The sequence below is a fragment of the Dasypus novemcinctus genome, chromosome 27 (assembly GCF_030445035.2).
Source record: "Dasypus novemcinctus isolate mDasNov1 chromosome 27, mDasNov1.1.hap2, whole genome shotgun sequence".
Classification (NCBI taxonomy): Eukaryota; Metazoa; Chordata; class Mammalia; order Cingulata; family Dasypodidae; genus Dasypus; species Dasypus novemcinctus.
The window spans coordinates 38,476,615-38,491,109 of NC_080699.1; the positions used below are offsets into that span (position 1 = coordinate 38,476,615).

General features: G+C 46.1%; 1 protein-coding gene across 5 annotated transcripts in view; it reads right to left on the bottom strand.

Moving 5' to 3' along the window:
- The window catches only part of ETS1 (ETS proto-oncogene 1, transcription factor), a 128,992-nt gene that overhangs the window by 55,085 nt on the left and 59,412 nt on the right, over nucleotides 1-14,495 (bottom strand). The window contains exon 1 of one of the 5 annotated variants that reach the window (XM_004453813.5): nucleotides 7,559-8,119. The exons of the other annotated variants lie outside the window; for them this stretch is intronic. Within the exon in view, the coding sequence (XP_004453870.1) occupies nucleotides 7,559-7,640 (82 nt within the window). The 5' untranslated portion in view covers nucleotides 7,641-8,119. Of the gene's footprint in view, nucleotides 1-7,558; nucleotides 8,120-14,495 lie in introns of those variants that run through there. 5 annotated transcript variants of the gene reach the window in all.

The following is a 14,495-nucleotide window of genomic DNA, read 5'->3' on the forward strand; positions in this document are numbered from 1 at the left end:
AAAACCCACGTCTCTACAAACACGATGTTTAGGAGATTCTCTTGCCTGACCTAGGATCTTTATTTTCCATTTGGACCTTGAAAATATGTACCTGATTGACTTTGTCATCTTCTTTGAGGTTTAACGCTTATTCTGATAAACTGATACGGAGGTTTTAACAACTAACAGCATGAGTGGGAGGAAAAGTAATGCTTTAAAAAAAAATAAACCTTTCTCAAAAGCCTATTCAACAACACTGCTCTTTCCTTAAAATGCCCCTACTTTTAAAGGCAAATTCTAGCCTAGGATTCAAAATGTCACACACAGGTCCTGGCCTCACATTCCCTTCTATCTCCCATTCTGCAACCAAGGTATTCTTCTTTGTGTTTATGTGAGTCTTTCTTTCACTCCAAATTATCAGCATCCTTCCCATGCTGTTCTCTATACCTGAAGTAAAGTAATGCTCTCCCTGCTCTTAGTCTGCCTTCGAATGCTTCTGAAATGCCCATGTTCTTTATGAAGCTGATCCATGAAACCATTCTAGTCCAGAATGGATAGGAAAAGGCCCATAAAATGTAAATAATCGTTGACCCACACCTATTCCCATAAATTCAAGCCCTGGTCCTCCTGCACTTCTAACTACAGAAGTACCTAGAACACAGAGAATGTTTCAGCAGAGTTGTCCTGACCAGCCACACACCCATGAAGCACTTAACGCTTTTAGAAATGATCACACAGACTGGAAACCTGGCCACCAACCCAGCCGCCTAAGGCTGGGACTCCTAGGCAAGGCAATGCTTGGTCTCTATAAGGATATGAGGACTTTTCTAAAAATCTATGAAATATCACTAAATCCTTTCATTCCTTTTCTCATTCTTAACTTTTATTCTTTCTTTCATTCATTCTGTCATACTTTTTTTTACCTTTTTTCTGCCATCCTTCATCTTCTTCCTCTTTTAACCAAAAGTGATATTTCAACTGAACCCATCATTCCCTACCATCCCCTTTGGTATCCTCAAGAATTAAGGGAGGGGTTTGGTTTTTGATTTTTAACTTTTGTGTCTGTTGTCACCCAATTCAAGGGTACAAAAAATCTTTTTTTGCCCCTTGTGACCCTAAGACTAAAACTTCTCATCTTAGGTAAACATTAAAACAAAACAAAACAAAACAAAACTGAATTGTCCTCTCTTGTGAAATATGGCATTTACCCCACTCAGAAGTTTATTTTCTCATACACACGTGTGCGGGCACACACACACACTACCTGCAGAAAGTTTACAGTTCCCCCGCAAAACCTTGCAAAGCAAAATTCAACGGCTTATCATAGTTACCCAAAGCTACCTTGGTTTCAAATGCTTGAAGTAAACTTGTTTGAGGTTGATTCTGAGTTGTTTCTCAGGCTCTGAGAAATACATTATGCGTCAAAAGCAAATTTAAAAATATAGGTTGGAGGAAACCACATTGAACTGAACAGCTTCAGCCTCTCAGCCTGGTCCTATTAGCTTGCTTTGGATGGTCTAAATCCTAAAGATTAGCAATTGAAGTCGATATTAGAAAATGTGATCTCTTCCTAATTTAGCACCTAAGTGGGTGACCCGCTTTTGCTCCCACAGTCCCAGTTTATGTCTATTGTGCTGGTGTAATTCTTAAATGCACCCCTTTACACTTTCAAAAGTGTGCGAGTTTGAATGGCAAATTATAGGATTTCACTGTCTATAAACCAGCAAGATCTGAACTCCAGTAGCCTAAAAATTTCCAAAGCACTATCTGGGTCTGCATTTTACAATTCTGAGAAACCAAACTTTGACAGGCTTAAACTCAAGCAGCAGAAACTGGAAAGCACCTGGGAAATATGAACAAGTAGGCCAAATAATCAATAAATATTTATTGCTTAAACAACAATATTTTGAGTTTGGCTGGAAGCATGGCTCTTTGCCAGTGAAACTGGATCTACCCCAGTCTACACTACCGACCAGGTTCTTTCTGCATCTGCAAGGAGATTATTAAATACAATTTTAAAAAAAGTAAAGCAGCCAGGCGCAGGGCTTCAGAAAAGTAGCCAAGTAGAAACAGCCTCTTTATGCAATTTGCAAATCACCCATTGAAGTTTTGGGAAAAAAAAGTCTCTTCGACCAACCTGCACAAGCAAAAAGTAGCTATAGACATGTGACAAGTAAAAATGATTCATGGGGGCACTAACCTTGACACTCCTAACCTTGAGTTATGAAATATTAACAGCTGTACGCAAAGTGTAGAGCTAGAGTTTGTGAACACAGAGGCAAACACGTCTGGAGATTCGCACTGAAGAGAGAAGTGAGACCAGCCTTTCATTACAGAGCAGCTAGATAGAAACACAGAGTCCAAACACGCATGCCCTGACACATGAACAGGACTTTTAAAAAAACAAACTAAATTGTAGGAAAAAAAAATAAAATAAAACTGATTTGCTGCCTAGACTGCAAATGCAGTTGCCTAGGCTCTCTTTTAGAACCATACCATAAACCCGATGCTTAGAGGAAAATCAAACCACAGCTGTATTAGGAAAATGACCAGGGTGCTGATGTGTGTCTCTCAGCATCCCCATTGCGAGGGAGACGATAGGCAGAGCCTCGGCAGTGCTGAAAGAGGTAAAACGGGAAGAAGTGGGAGGCGCAGGGAAGGCTGTGGCCTTGGGAGTGAACACAATCACCTTCCCACCTGCCGGGGAGCGAAGGACATCTGGAAGCCATTGGAAAAACAAGACCCTGGCTCTCAGCTTCGTAAGCCTTGTTTGAGAACCCTGAGGCACCTTTCTAAAGCAGCACACCTGGCCACCAGGCCTGGAGGAGCCCACCGGGCAGGGCCTTTCCCCCAGCCATCCCAAACACCTGGGGACTAGGGAGATCATCGAAACCAGCAGGGCCCCTACCTCTCCAGCGCTCCCACCCGTGACAGCTCTCTCACGCGCCCCTGGGTTATCCTCTAGATGCTGAGAATAGCATGGCACTTTTGCTGTAGGACTGAAAGGCCTACAGTGTCTCTTCAGTTTGCAAGCTAGTTTCTAACATTGTGGCCTTAAGCAAATGATGCACTCTCTGAATACCATTTCCAACCTCTGGGTAATGGATCAAATAATTACCTCCCCCTCTTCCAGAGTTGGTGTGAAACTCAAAAGAGCTGCTCTGTGTGAAAGTACCTGGCACCCAGGCTGGCTCAGTATGTGCTTCGCCCACACCAGCCAGCAGCACGACACCGGAGCAGGTGCTCTCCATGGGTTCTGCAGACCCCAACCCAGAGAGGGGTCCGTGATCTACTCTCACTCCAGCCACTGTCGAATTATCTGCGCTCTTTGAAACGTGGGAAGTGCTCTTTCCTGAACACTCCAGAGCTACACTAACCAGCTCTCGGTTTTGCAGAGGTTTTGACGGGGTCCCGAGCAAGCTGGGTTCTGGGAGGTGGACCCCGGGCCGGTTTGTCTCCCAGAAGGACATGATGCTCCTACAGGGTGGTCTGACCTCTTTAAGAGAGAAGAAGAAAGTTACACAGACTAAAAAAAAACAGCAATACACACCAACCAAAAATGCCAGGAATGCAAGCTCTGCCAACCAAATAAATAAATAAAACGTGAGATCCTTTAGAACCACCGGACATGATGCATTTCTCAACCCTATGGATCTGAAAACCTCGACTTCTCCAGCAACCCTGCAAATGGGCTGCTGCCCTAGTCCTGGTGGGTCTTCCTGCTCTAGGGTGACACTGACATTCTCTACCCACCCAAAATAACTGATCAGTCCCTGTGCCTTTGGCTAGGACCTCGAGATTCTCCGGCTCTCTGAAAGTTACCTGGTTCACTGTGCTCAGAGGCATCGAACCAAGCTTTGTAGACGTGAAATCTCAGCTAAGCAGGTGAAAAGGTTCTCTTTAATTTTATCCACCTTTCCCTCTCAAATAAGAGATGAGGACAGGTGCATAATGCAGCCGTGTCCCCTACCAAACATTTCGAGCACCCTGGCCAAGGTCATTTTTTGTTGGTTTGTTTTCTAGTTAACTGTTAAATAGACAGTCATACATATAAACCATCCTATTCCTCATACCAACCCTATGAGGTAGAACTATTACTACACTTGTTTTACAGACACAGGAACCAGTGCCCAGAGAGATTAAGTAACTTGTCCCAAGTCACACAGCTTGTAAGGGGCAGAACTGCGATTCAAATCCAGACAGGTTGGCGCCAGAGGCCCTGCTTTCAACCACCCCCCTCTTCACCCGCTAGAGGCGCGTGGTTAAGTCGGGATCTGGGAGCACAGTGAGAAGTTCGAACAGGACCAAATCTGCGCTATCTCTGTCCCTCTTTCTTGTGGACATTGATGAAGACACAAAGACTGACCAAGCTGGGAAAGGTACCAAGCTGCTTCTCCTCTCTAAGGACAATGCAGGTCCAATGACACCCTCTGCCGGGCGGGGGGAAGGAGACCAGGGGCCGGGGGAGTGGGAGTCGCTGATCCTTCGATCCTTGCAAAAGGTGCCCACATCTAGAATTAGAACTCCGGCCCTTCTCCGGGTGTTATGCTCGCCTCACCAAGAAGGTGAAGCGGGAAAGGAAGGGAAAAAATTAAGCAGCTTGGAAGGTATTTGCTTTGGCACACACCCCCCACACACACACCCCCAAGAAGGGGGCCCACCAGGAGAAAATTTGATGGACGCTCCATCGCCGATTATGTTTTTAGCCTCTTTAAGGTCCGAGAACCTCGCATTTGCACTGAGGCGTTCAAAACGGGATACCCCATGCACACTCACAAAGAAAATCCAATTCCAGTGTTGTTTCAAGGTATTTCTTCATTTGGTACTAAATGAAGCCAAAAATCCTGTGGGGTCTCCCCATAGACGGGAGGTGAATAAAGGTGAGTAAAAGATCTTGACTAAGTCCTAGCACAAAGACAGGTAAATAACCCAGGTCTTTCCTCCTGCTTTGGCACCCTGTCTCCATATCACCTTTCTCGGGCTCTCACCTCTCCAAGGGGGAAAGCCTGGTTTAATCATTTCAGCCAGATAAGGTCCCAAGCTAGTTGTCTCCACACATGGGAAACAAAACAACCCAAAGAAATCATTCGGACAAATAGTTAAGTCACCACTGTGGATACAAAGCCACACAGTGAGAAGTTAAACTTTAAACACGTGTCCTCTATGGTCTGATGGGCAAAGCAAATCCCTATTTAGCCAACGTCTTATCCTTCCACCAACAAATGAAAAAAAAAAAAAAAAAAAAACAGGCAGTTCTGGCCAATGCTGCGTCCATCTTTCCACCTGCGAGCTTAAGTCTTAATTGAACTTTCTTTGCCACGTTTTTCAAAGGTAACTTTCAATATTACTCACGGGAAAACATGCTGAGAAGTTAGAAACTGGGATTGATTTTCTTTCAGCCAGTGGCTTACCAGACATTTTTAGGTAAGTTACTTCTCTTCTCTGGGCCTTTATTTTCCTCTTTGAAGTATGGGTACAGAGTCACATTTCAGCTACTGAGCTTCTCGACAAACGTACTTATTATGTTCTATATACTTTTCCAAGTTTCTCTCTTGATTTCTCCTCCAAGAAAGTACCAGAAATCAAATCCATTACAATAAATAGCACCAGACTGCTCACTTTCTATGACCAGTTGAAATTTTGTTGGTTGAAGGTCTTTTACAAAACCTGATCTGTGGCTAAGAAAACTTTTTACCAGAGAGAGAGCTGCTGTAAAGGTATGTATTATGATGGAAGTTGTCTGCAGCATCAGACCTTACTGTCCTCATTTTACAGATGGGAATGCTAAGGAAAGTTACTTGCCCAGGGTTTCTTTTCATCAATAACTGAAATAATAGCACCATATACTGAAAATCCCTAAAATTTAATATAAATTTCATTAATTTCATTAATATTAAATTACTAAAAAAAAATTGTTTCAGCTGTTTACTGTGATTGAAAACGTGTGTTAGCAGGGGCTCTTTTTCATTCCCAGCATGGATGACCCCTCGTAGGTATGTGAACTGACATATCTACACGATATTTCCCAGATGACCAAATCTGTCTCTTCTCCATAAACACACATATAAACAAGCCACTCTTAAGGAAAGGACCTATTAGTTGAGTTTATATCTTTGCCTGGAATCCATCCTCTGACCGACTTCTATATATGGTTTGAATCAATTGTGACAACAGAATTTATTCTGGCTTCTTCCAGCTTCCCCCCCTCCCCAATGCAGCCATCACAGCAGTATTATTTCTGAACTGTGGCTCTAAGTGCCTGAAATGTCTCCACGGTTCAGTTTATCTCGGCACTGCGCCGACCATCAGCCTTGTAACAAGAAGAAGCAAGCTCAGCCTTCTTAGGGCACAGCAGTACTGTGGTTGAATGTTAGGGGCTCCGGGGCCAGGAGGGGAAGATGAGGCCAAAATCTCTTTATTAACACTTTGGAAGGATCTCTGAATGACAAAACATCAGCTTAGCTTGTGTCAAAATTTTAAGCAGATGAAGAAAGAGTTAAAACAAGCAACTAAGTATGGCCAAGGCAAAGTAGTGTTAACCTCGCAGAGCAGCAGCTAAACTTACGGATAATCGGCCACAGCAAAGTGGCTTGTTACTGCAATTAATTTGTTTCCAGAAAGCATCACCCTCTCTCTATAGCACTCTATATCCCTTCACCTCCAAAATCACTAATCGCCAAGGACAGCTGGCATTTCCTATCCTAAAAGAAAGCATCTTTCCCTCTCAACCAATATTTGCTTCAGGAATTCCGTAGGGCAGGCGTCCATCAGAGGTAAAATGTGTGTCTAAGACAAAATGAAATTTCTCTCCTCTCCGTCTCCGCCTCAAATCCGTACAAATCAAAGAGCTGGACAACACCAGCAGCCAAAGACCCAAAGACACATTAGATGTTGGTATTTTGTTGGGTTTTTTTTTTTTTCCTTCCCTCTCCTAACAGATCTTTGGTACCAGAGGACAAATTTAGGACAGATGAGAAATACTGGGTAAAGTGAGTAACCTGCTTGAAAAGAGCCAGGACGCTTTCCCAAGTTAAGAGGATAATTTCAGTTCTCCACCCATCTCCCCGCCTTGAATCCAAAAGAGAGCAGCTAACAGCATGCTGATGGACATGTGACAGGGAGCTCGAGGAGCCACGACAGGATTTGAAATTTTGCTTCCAGGCCAGCCAGGGGGACACCATTTCTGCTCTCACGGCCCAGGGCCCTTCCGTGCAGCTCCAATTAGGGGGCACTCGGTGTCAGCGGATGACACCCCCTAAGGCAGAGCCCATCCCCCTGAATTTAAGGAATAAGGCCAGAGGCATCTCGCTCAATCGGGAAAATTCTTAAAGAGCGGAGATGGGAGTGTTGGAAATTCTATGCTTTTCCCCACTGCCCACAAAAGCACAGCTGTGAAAATAAATACCCCGAAACCAAGAGACTAGGGGCCACCAACCACAGTCCTCCGCTCTCCCTCTCTCCAGCAGCCAACGGTGCAGAAACACACCGGCGAGCAGGGGACAGCGGAGGGGGCGACAGGGAGGGGTTCCCGGGCCTCGGGCCGAGAGCTGGGGTGGGGGCCTCGGCAGTCACCACTCACCCGGGGAGGGGAAAAGCTCCAGATCGACTTTTTCCGTCTTGATGATGGTGAGAGTCGGTTTGAGATCGACGGCCGCCTTCATGGTGCCAGGAGTGGGGGGAACAGACGGAATTATAGCAAGTCGTTTGTTATTGCTGTTTGTCTTTTTTAATGGGATCAGGACGAGGGAAGAGAATGGGGAGGGGGGGCAATCAGACTTTCTCCCCTAAAATCTCAAATTCCCACTGACTTTCCCGGCGCCCGGAGGTGCGCGCCCCGCGCTCTCTCCGGGGAAAGTTGTCACTTGGCGGAGAAGGGAGCGCGCTCCCGGTGCCTCTCCGCCCCTGTGCGCGCCCTCTCCCACTCCCTCCTCTCCTCCTCGGCCGCGGGGCAGGCTGCCTCGGTTCGTCCTCGCTCTCCCGGGGCCTGGCTCTCCTTCCCTCCCTCTCTCGCTCAGCGCTCTCCCCTCCTCTTTCAGGGCGTTTCTCGCGGCGCCGAGCCTGGGCCGCCGGGTCTGCGCGCCCCGAGCCTGGAGCTCTCCTCCCCGCCGCCGGCCAGGGGGCGGCGCGCGGCGGCGGCGGCGGGGGCGGGGCCGGGCCGGGCCCCGCGGCCAATCGCCGGCGGCGACCCAAAGCGAAAGGAAGGTGGGGCGGAGCTCCGCGCCGGCCCCGCCCCGCCCCGCCCCGCCCCGCCCCGCGTCCGCCGGGCCGCCGCGTTGCAGCGCGCGGGGCCTGCGGGCTGCCTCCTGCAGCCGCTGAGGGAGCGGCCCCGGCCGGGGAGGGAGGCCGCCGGGGTCGGGGGGTGAGGGGGGGGCGGCCTGCCGCGATCGTTTCGGGAAAGTCCGCTTGATTCTGCACGCATTCTTGAGGTCTTCGTCACCAGCTCCTGCCCCCCTCCCAGTTGGCAGCGTAGTTTTCCAAGTGCGTGTGCATCATTCATTCACGAGGACTGACACACAGGACGTGAGGCATGTGCGTGAAGCGGCGTGCGTGCGGGAAGACGCAGGGGAGTCCCGAGCCTGTGGCCTCGGAGGGCGTCTGAGTGTCGGGCTCTGGCCCCTTAGTGAGTCAGGAGTCGAGATTGTTTCTGGAGGCGCCTCCAGTGTTTCGGAACCTACCCGTGTAAACCTTAAGAAGTATTGACCGCGGGGTTAGTGAGCAGAAATCTTACTTCTGTTCCCTTGACCAGAACTCAGCCCGAGGCAGCCTACTGGAGCCCTCAAAACAAAGGCCCGAGTTCTCCTGTTTTACTGAGGAAGTCAGTAAACAGGTGTCCCCAAACCAGCACCAGTCATGTGCCTCCGTAAACTTCCACTTTACCCTTCAGCAGGGATGGGGCAGAAGGGAAAGATATATTTTTCTTTTTCTCCATTATTCTGTTCCTTTAAATACATCAACACTGGCCAAAGCTTCATCTTTCGCTTCACGTACTCTCAGCTACCAGATAAAACTAACAGCCCTCCCACCACTACCAAAAAAAGTGATGCAGAGACTCTGAGGTTTCAATTTATGAAATGCATCATTTGCACCCATGTCAGAATCACAAAGCACAGCCTGGTCCCATTTGGAAACGCCTGACACTTTAGGTAACAAAACATGATCACGAATAATTCATGTTATTCACTGATACATTGGTTATTGTTAATGGGGATAGTTTGTCCTAATTAACTAATCAGCCAGGAAGAATAACAGTGCATATACAGTCACACATATGTATGGCTAGAGCCAAGCAATGAGATCAATCATAGATTAAAACTAAAAGATGAAATATGTCATCCTGATTTAATAATGTTTTCCAGATTTCTAAGCATGTGTTGAGCTCCCTTCACTTGACTGTAACTGTAACCTCTGCCTCTAAAAGCTATAACACACTGGCTTACCTTGATCTAAACCCAGTTTTGGCTCCTTGAAGCATTAGTAACTTGCAGGATTCCCACAGCAAATTGGGGAAGGAGCCAGGAATAGAAAATAAATCTCTGGCTCCTGGTTCAACCTCCAGATTACGACCTTACTTGGGTGACCAGAGGAAAAATATGTACATGTGATAATCCCCATTTTTAAAGGAACAAAGACTGTAGTAATCTAGCTGTGTTTTCAAAAGTTATGAGAAAACAATGCTGGCTCCCAGATGACAAGAACAACTCCTTCTGATGCTGGTAAAATCTTAAGGAAACAGCTGATGAATGAATTGTACATTTTTACATCCAAATGAGCAGCAAGGTAAAGGCTCTTGAACCAGCCCTGCCTTGCTCACTATGAATACATCAGTAGAAGAACTGAGCAAATTAAGAGGATTTTGTTTTGTTGATGTTTTAAGAAAATGTTGGTATTTTTTCATCCAAGTGCAAGGACTTCTCTATTTTCAAAAGCAGCTTCCTCAAAGCAGCTACTTTCTCTCTCTCCCTGTCTGCTGCTCAATTTCCTTCCCCAGGTTAGCCTAAACAGTGACGCTCAGACCCCCAAAATTAGACATTCAAAGAGCCACCATGATTACACCATGAACTCCTAGAAATGAAAGTATACATTCCTCCTAATTCTTTACCAGTGACAAATTGACTGGTCAAACGTCCTTTCTCTAATCCAGTCCGAAAGCACAGAAACTCCAAAGCATGAATGTCCAAATACAGGAATGGGGTTGGATAAAATAAGAGGGTCAAGGAGATAGCCAGAGGCCAATACAGACCTTCAGGAAATTACTTCTAGATGACACTAATTATGAATATTATGTTATCAGAAGGTAGGCATCTAACCTAGAATCTGGTTTAAGCTTCCCTTAAGACAAGGAGCACCAATAACAGTAAGTGATGAGGATTATGTGGCAACGTAGTTATTGTGGTAAGTGGGATATTACTATGAACGGTGGATGACTACATGACATCAGTGGAGTTAAGAAAGTTATGTGATGGCCCACTGGGTGGAACGTGGGGGAGTGTGGGCTATGGTGTGGACCACTGACCATGAGGGGCAGCGGTGCTCAGAGATGTATTCACCAAGTGCAATGAATGTCTCATGGTGATGGAGGAGGTTGTTGTTATGGGGGGAGGAGTGGGGTGAGGGGGGTGGGAAGTAGAGGGGGACCTCATATTTTTTGAATGTAACATTAAAAAAATAAATAAGGACAAAAAAAGAAAGTTATGTGAAACTTAACATTAAAATAAAGCCTATTTTAAAAAGTAAAAAATAAAGCCTATTATCTCAGTAGTGGGGTTAACTTCCTGTAAAGTAGTAGAATACCTTAAAGAATTGGGGTTTGCAGCACACCACCTTTATTTAGAAATCAAGTTAAAGTATTTTCGTATATTTGAGATACTAAAATCCAGTCAGGACGATGGATGCCACACTTGATTAACCTCATAAATTTTGACAAGTGACACTTTTATTCCCTTTAGGACACAAGTGAGTTATCAAAATATTTTCTGTGGACTTTAAATGACGTTTAAGTCTTAATGGTCCTTTAAAAAAAATACTTAGTCCAATACCTGACACACGAGGGATGCTCACTAAATACATTCTGAATGGAGGAACGATCAGCTTTCTGGTCACTATGGGCCACAAATTCTCTGTAATTCAAAGATTGGGGCCTATGAAGATGAACTCAAAAATGACACTGACCCTGACTCTAGGTGGGCCCTGTACACCCTCGCGGCAGAGCAGAACTTCTATTTCTCGTCACTCATGTCCACTCGGCTTCACTTGTCCTTCAGCTTCCCCACCGGCACAGTAACAGCAGGTGAGCCTTGACTTTCATCCAGTCGGAGGAGATGTTTCAAGACCCTAAATGATTTTTTTAAGACTCTCAGGAAGAATCAATGAAGGAACTACTTCTTTGCTTTGCTCGTAGTACAGGGGACTGCTCCTCATGCATTTGTGAGCAAACAGAACTGTATTTTTAAACATTCCTGAGACTTTAGCATTCCTTGGACATCCAGCCAAGGGCTAGAACTCTTTAGACTGGGAATATCAGGTAAATAGAAAGGGGATGTCAAGGAAAACTTCAGGAATGAAGGGGTGGGGGAATTAGACTTTAATGATATCAAGAAAATAGTCACCTTTATACAAGAATGTCCTCAAGCATATGGAGTATGTAAATAACGTGAAGTTTCTCCTTTATTTATACCCTTCCCTCAACTTGACCCCAACCTCAATAAAAAAGAAATGTAAAAATAATACACTTAATTTCAACTACTGAAGATAGACTCTCCCTCTCCAGAAGTGTGCCAGAATGAGCTCTTTGTCTACTCTTAAATCTTGACTTCACCAAACCAAAGAATCTGTGAGTTTGGGGCAAAAGTATGCTTTATTGGAGGTAGATGCAAAAACATTCAGACCACTAACGGCTGATCCAGAACGAGCTTATGACTCACAGATGTCGATTTACCGGTATAAATGTAAGATTAAAAAAAGACCTCACTTAACAACCTGGCTGAGCTGCGTTTGTGGTCGTCTTTCTCTGAGAAAAGGCAACAGTCTCTGTCACACACGAAAACAAGCCTCAAGAACTTCACTCTAGAGCCAGTGGTTTCCATGCGATATATTGAGTCATTTAAAAGGCACAGGGAAAAAGACAGTGCCTCGAGCTTCAGTATCTGCCCGTAAAGTGGAAAATCAGAGCTAGGAGGGAAAATGCAAATAATTCTCCTAATTAAATGGGGCTGTCAAAGGCAAGGACCCCAATCAAGGGCTGGGAGCTGTGCTGTCGCTGACTTTGAGCTGGCTCTGTGACCTCAGCAATGCCGCTTAACCTTTTTGTGTCACAGCCTGACCTCTGTTTCAGTGAATAAAATCACCCCTGGCTCGCCCTACCATGTAATCCAGACTCAATAGCTATTGTTTAGAAGGTACAATCAACAATGGGCAATAAGGGGGACTGCTGTGGTGGGGAGAAGAGGGACAGAGGGAGGGCAGGCAGCGGAGAGGAGTCGGGCCTGTTTGCTACTGGAAATTTCTCTATATTAAAGCAAAGATGAGAGAGAAGCGTGTGGGCTCTAAAATCAGTGGAAGTCCTGGTTCAAATTCTAGCTCTACTGACTCACCCACTGAATTACCTTGGATAAGTCACTTCAACCCTTTTGTACCTCTGTTCTCTCATGAGTGAAGAGGGAATAATGATACCACCCACACTTGGAGGTAGTTTGAAGGATTCGATGTGCTAATGCATGTAGCACAGTGCCAGGTCAGAGACGTGCTCAGTAATACTCAATTACAGCCACTGTTTGAAGATCCAGCACACCAGCGGAAAATGCAAGAAATGGCTTTAGCCTGCTCTCCATGGCCATCCCTTTGCAGAGTGGCTGGCACATTTTATTTATCTGAACTGTCTCCAGGGAGGGAGAGAGAGAACTCTCACGTTTAATTTTTACAGTCTCTCCCAGCCCCTTCCTCAGGTCCCAGTTCAGGAATCTGCTCAGCTTCAACCTTGCTGGAGGAATTCCGGCACAACACAATGGGAAGAGAAAACTGCCCGTTTGTATTCACCAGGAGCCTCACAGAAAAGCCACAGTTCAAATTCTGAAGGGAGATGAAAATTGCGGTGTCTCTTTGGAGGCAAACTTTAGGTCTTGGATTTGTCACATGTTAGAGCAGAAGGACTTCTATGAAAGATCTTTAAGTCCTACCTCCTCTTCAGCAGAGGAAAAAAACTTGAGTTCAAGAGGATTAAGTCATTCTGCCCAGGGCCACGCAGCTGGAGAAAGGCCGAGTAAGTGCTAGAACAGGAGCCCTGACTGAGCACCCACTGGGAGCCCTGATTGAGCACCCACCGGGAACCCTGATTGAGCACCCACTCGGAGCCCTGATTGAGCACCCAACCAGCATCTCCTTGTGTGTACAAATGGCACTTATGCAGTCTCTGCTGTTCCCTGGGCCTGTTACCAAACACTCTGGAGACATGAAGCAGGATATGAAAAGCTAGGTGGTCAGAGTCACCTTCTAGAACTCTGACAACATGCCCTGCCCTGTGTGTGCTGTCTTAGGGGTAAGGACATGGCAGGCTAAGCAGGCATTCCCTGTGGGAGACAGTTTGGCTTGGGCTTTTGAAGGAGAAGAGGGCTCTGGGTTAGCTCTATTGCTGTCTGCAATTTCTTTAGACTATAATTACAGACCATTCAACTGCATCTGCAGCCCCAACAATGTGGGATGGATTGGCCTACTTCACAGACCAAGGGACATTTTAAAATCCACCCGTTTAGACATCACGTATTCCTCTTGCAGCAAATCAGGCTCGGCTCAGCCAGAAAGAGGCGAGCAGCTGTCACTCAGCTTGCAGACTTCTGCAGGTTTCCTCCCCGCCCTGGGTCAGTTTGCCTATTTCCTGGGATTGTTTCTTCCCCCTGGCCCTAGATAATACAGAATGCAGGCTACCCTAGGAGCCTCTAGGGATCGTGTAATTTGGATTCCAATTTAAGTTATCCTAAATTGGCCTCTTAAGGAGGTAGAGGAGTGAAGGCAGAAGCCAAGAACCAGTCTCCTCTCAGGGAGCTCCTGTGCCCCAGGGAATCATGACCCTGGGACACTCCCAGGGTGCAGGTGGCTCCATCTTGGTAGATGGCTAAAGTCTTCCTCTTACCTAACCCTGCTTTTCCCTTGGGTTACAAAGACAACTCCAAACTTCAAGACAGATGCTCTCTGCAGTTATGTTCGGAATCTTACATTAAGATCATTTCATTGTGGAATCATGCCCCTTCATCCCCCCTTTTTGTTTGGAAATGCCAAATCAATTGCCCCCGACGACAAACACTTAACCACCTTAGAAATAAAGGAGCAGAGGCAGGGTGGAGAATTTCTCCATCCTGTTCTTGATCCCTGAAGTCAAGCAGAGGAAGCAGATAACACTAGAAGAAGAAGAAATAGCCCTGACAGGAAAAGGGAAGATGGTACAGGAGGAAACAGCAGAAGAAGCCACATCTGAGAACAATAAAACAGTACGTGAGGGAAGAAGGAGGAGAGTGTCACCATGATTT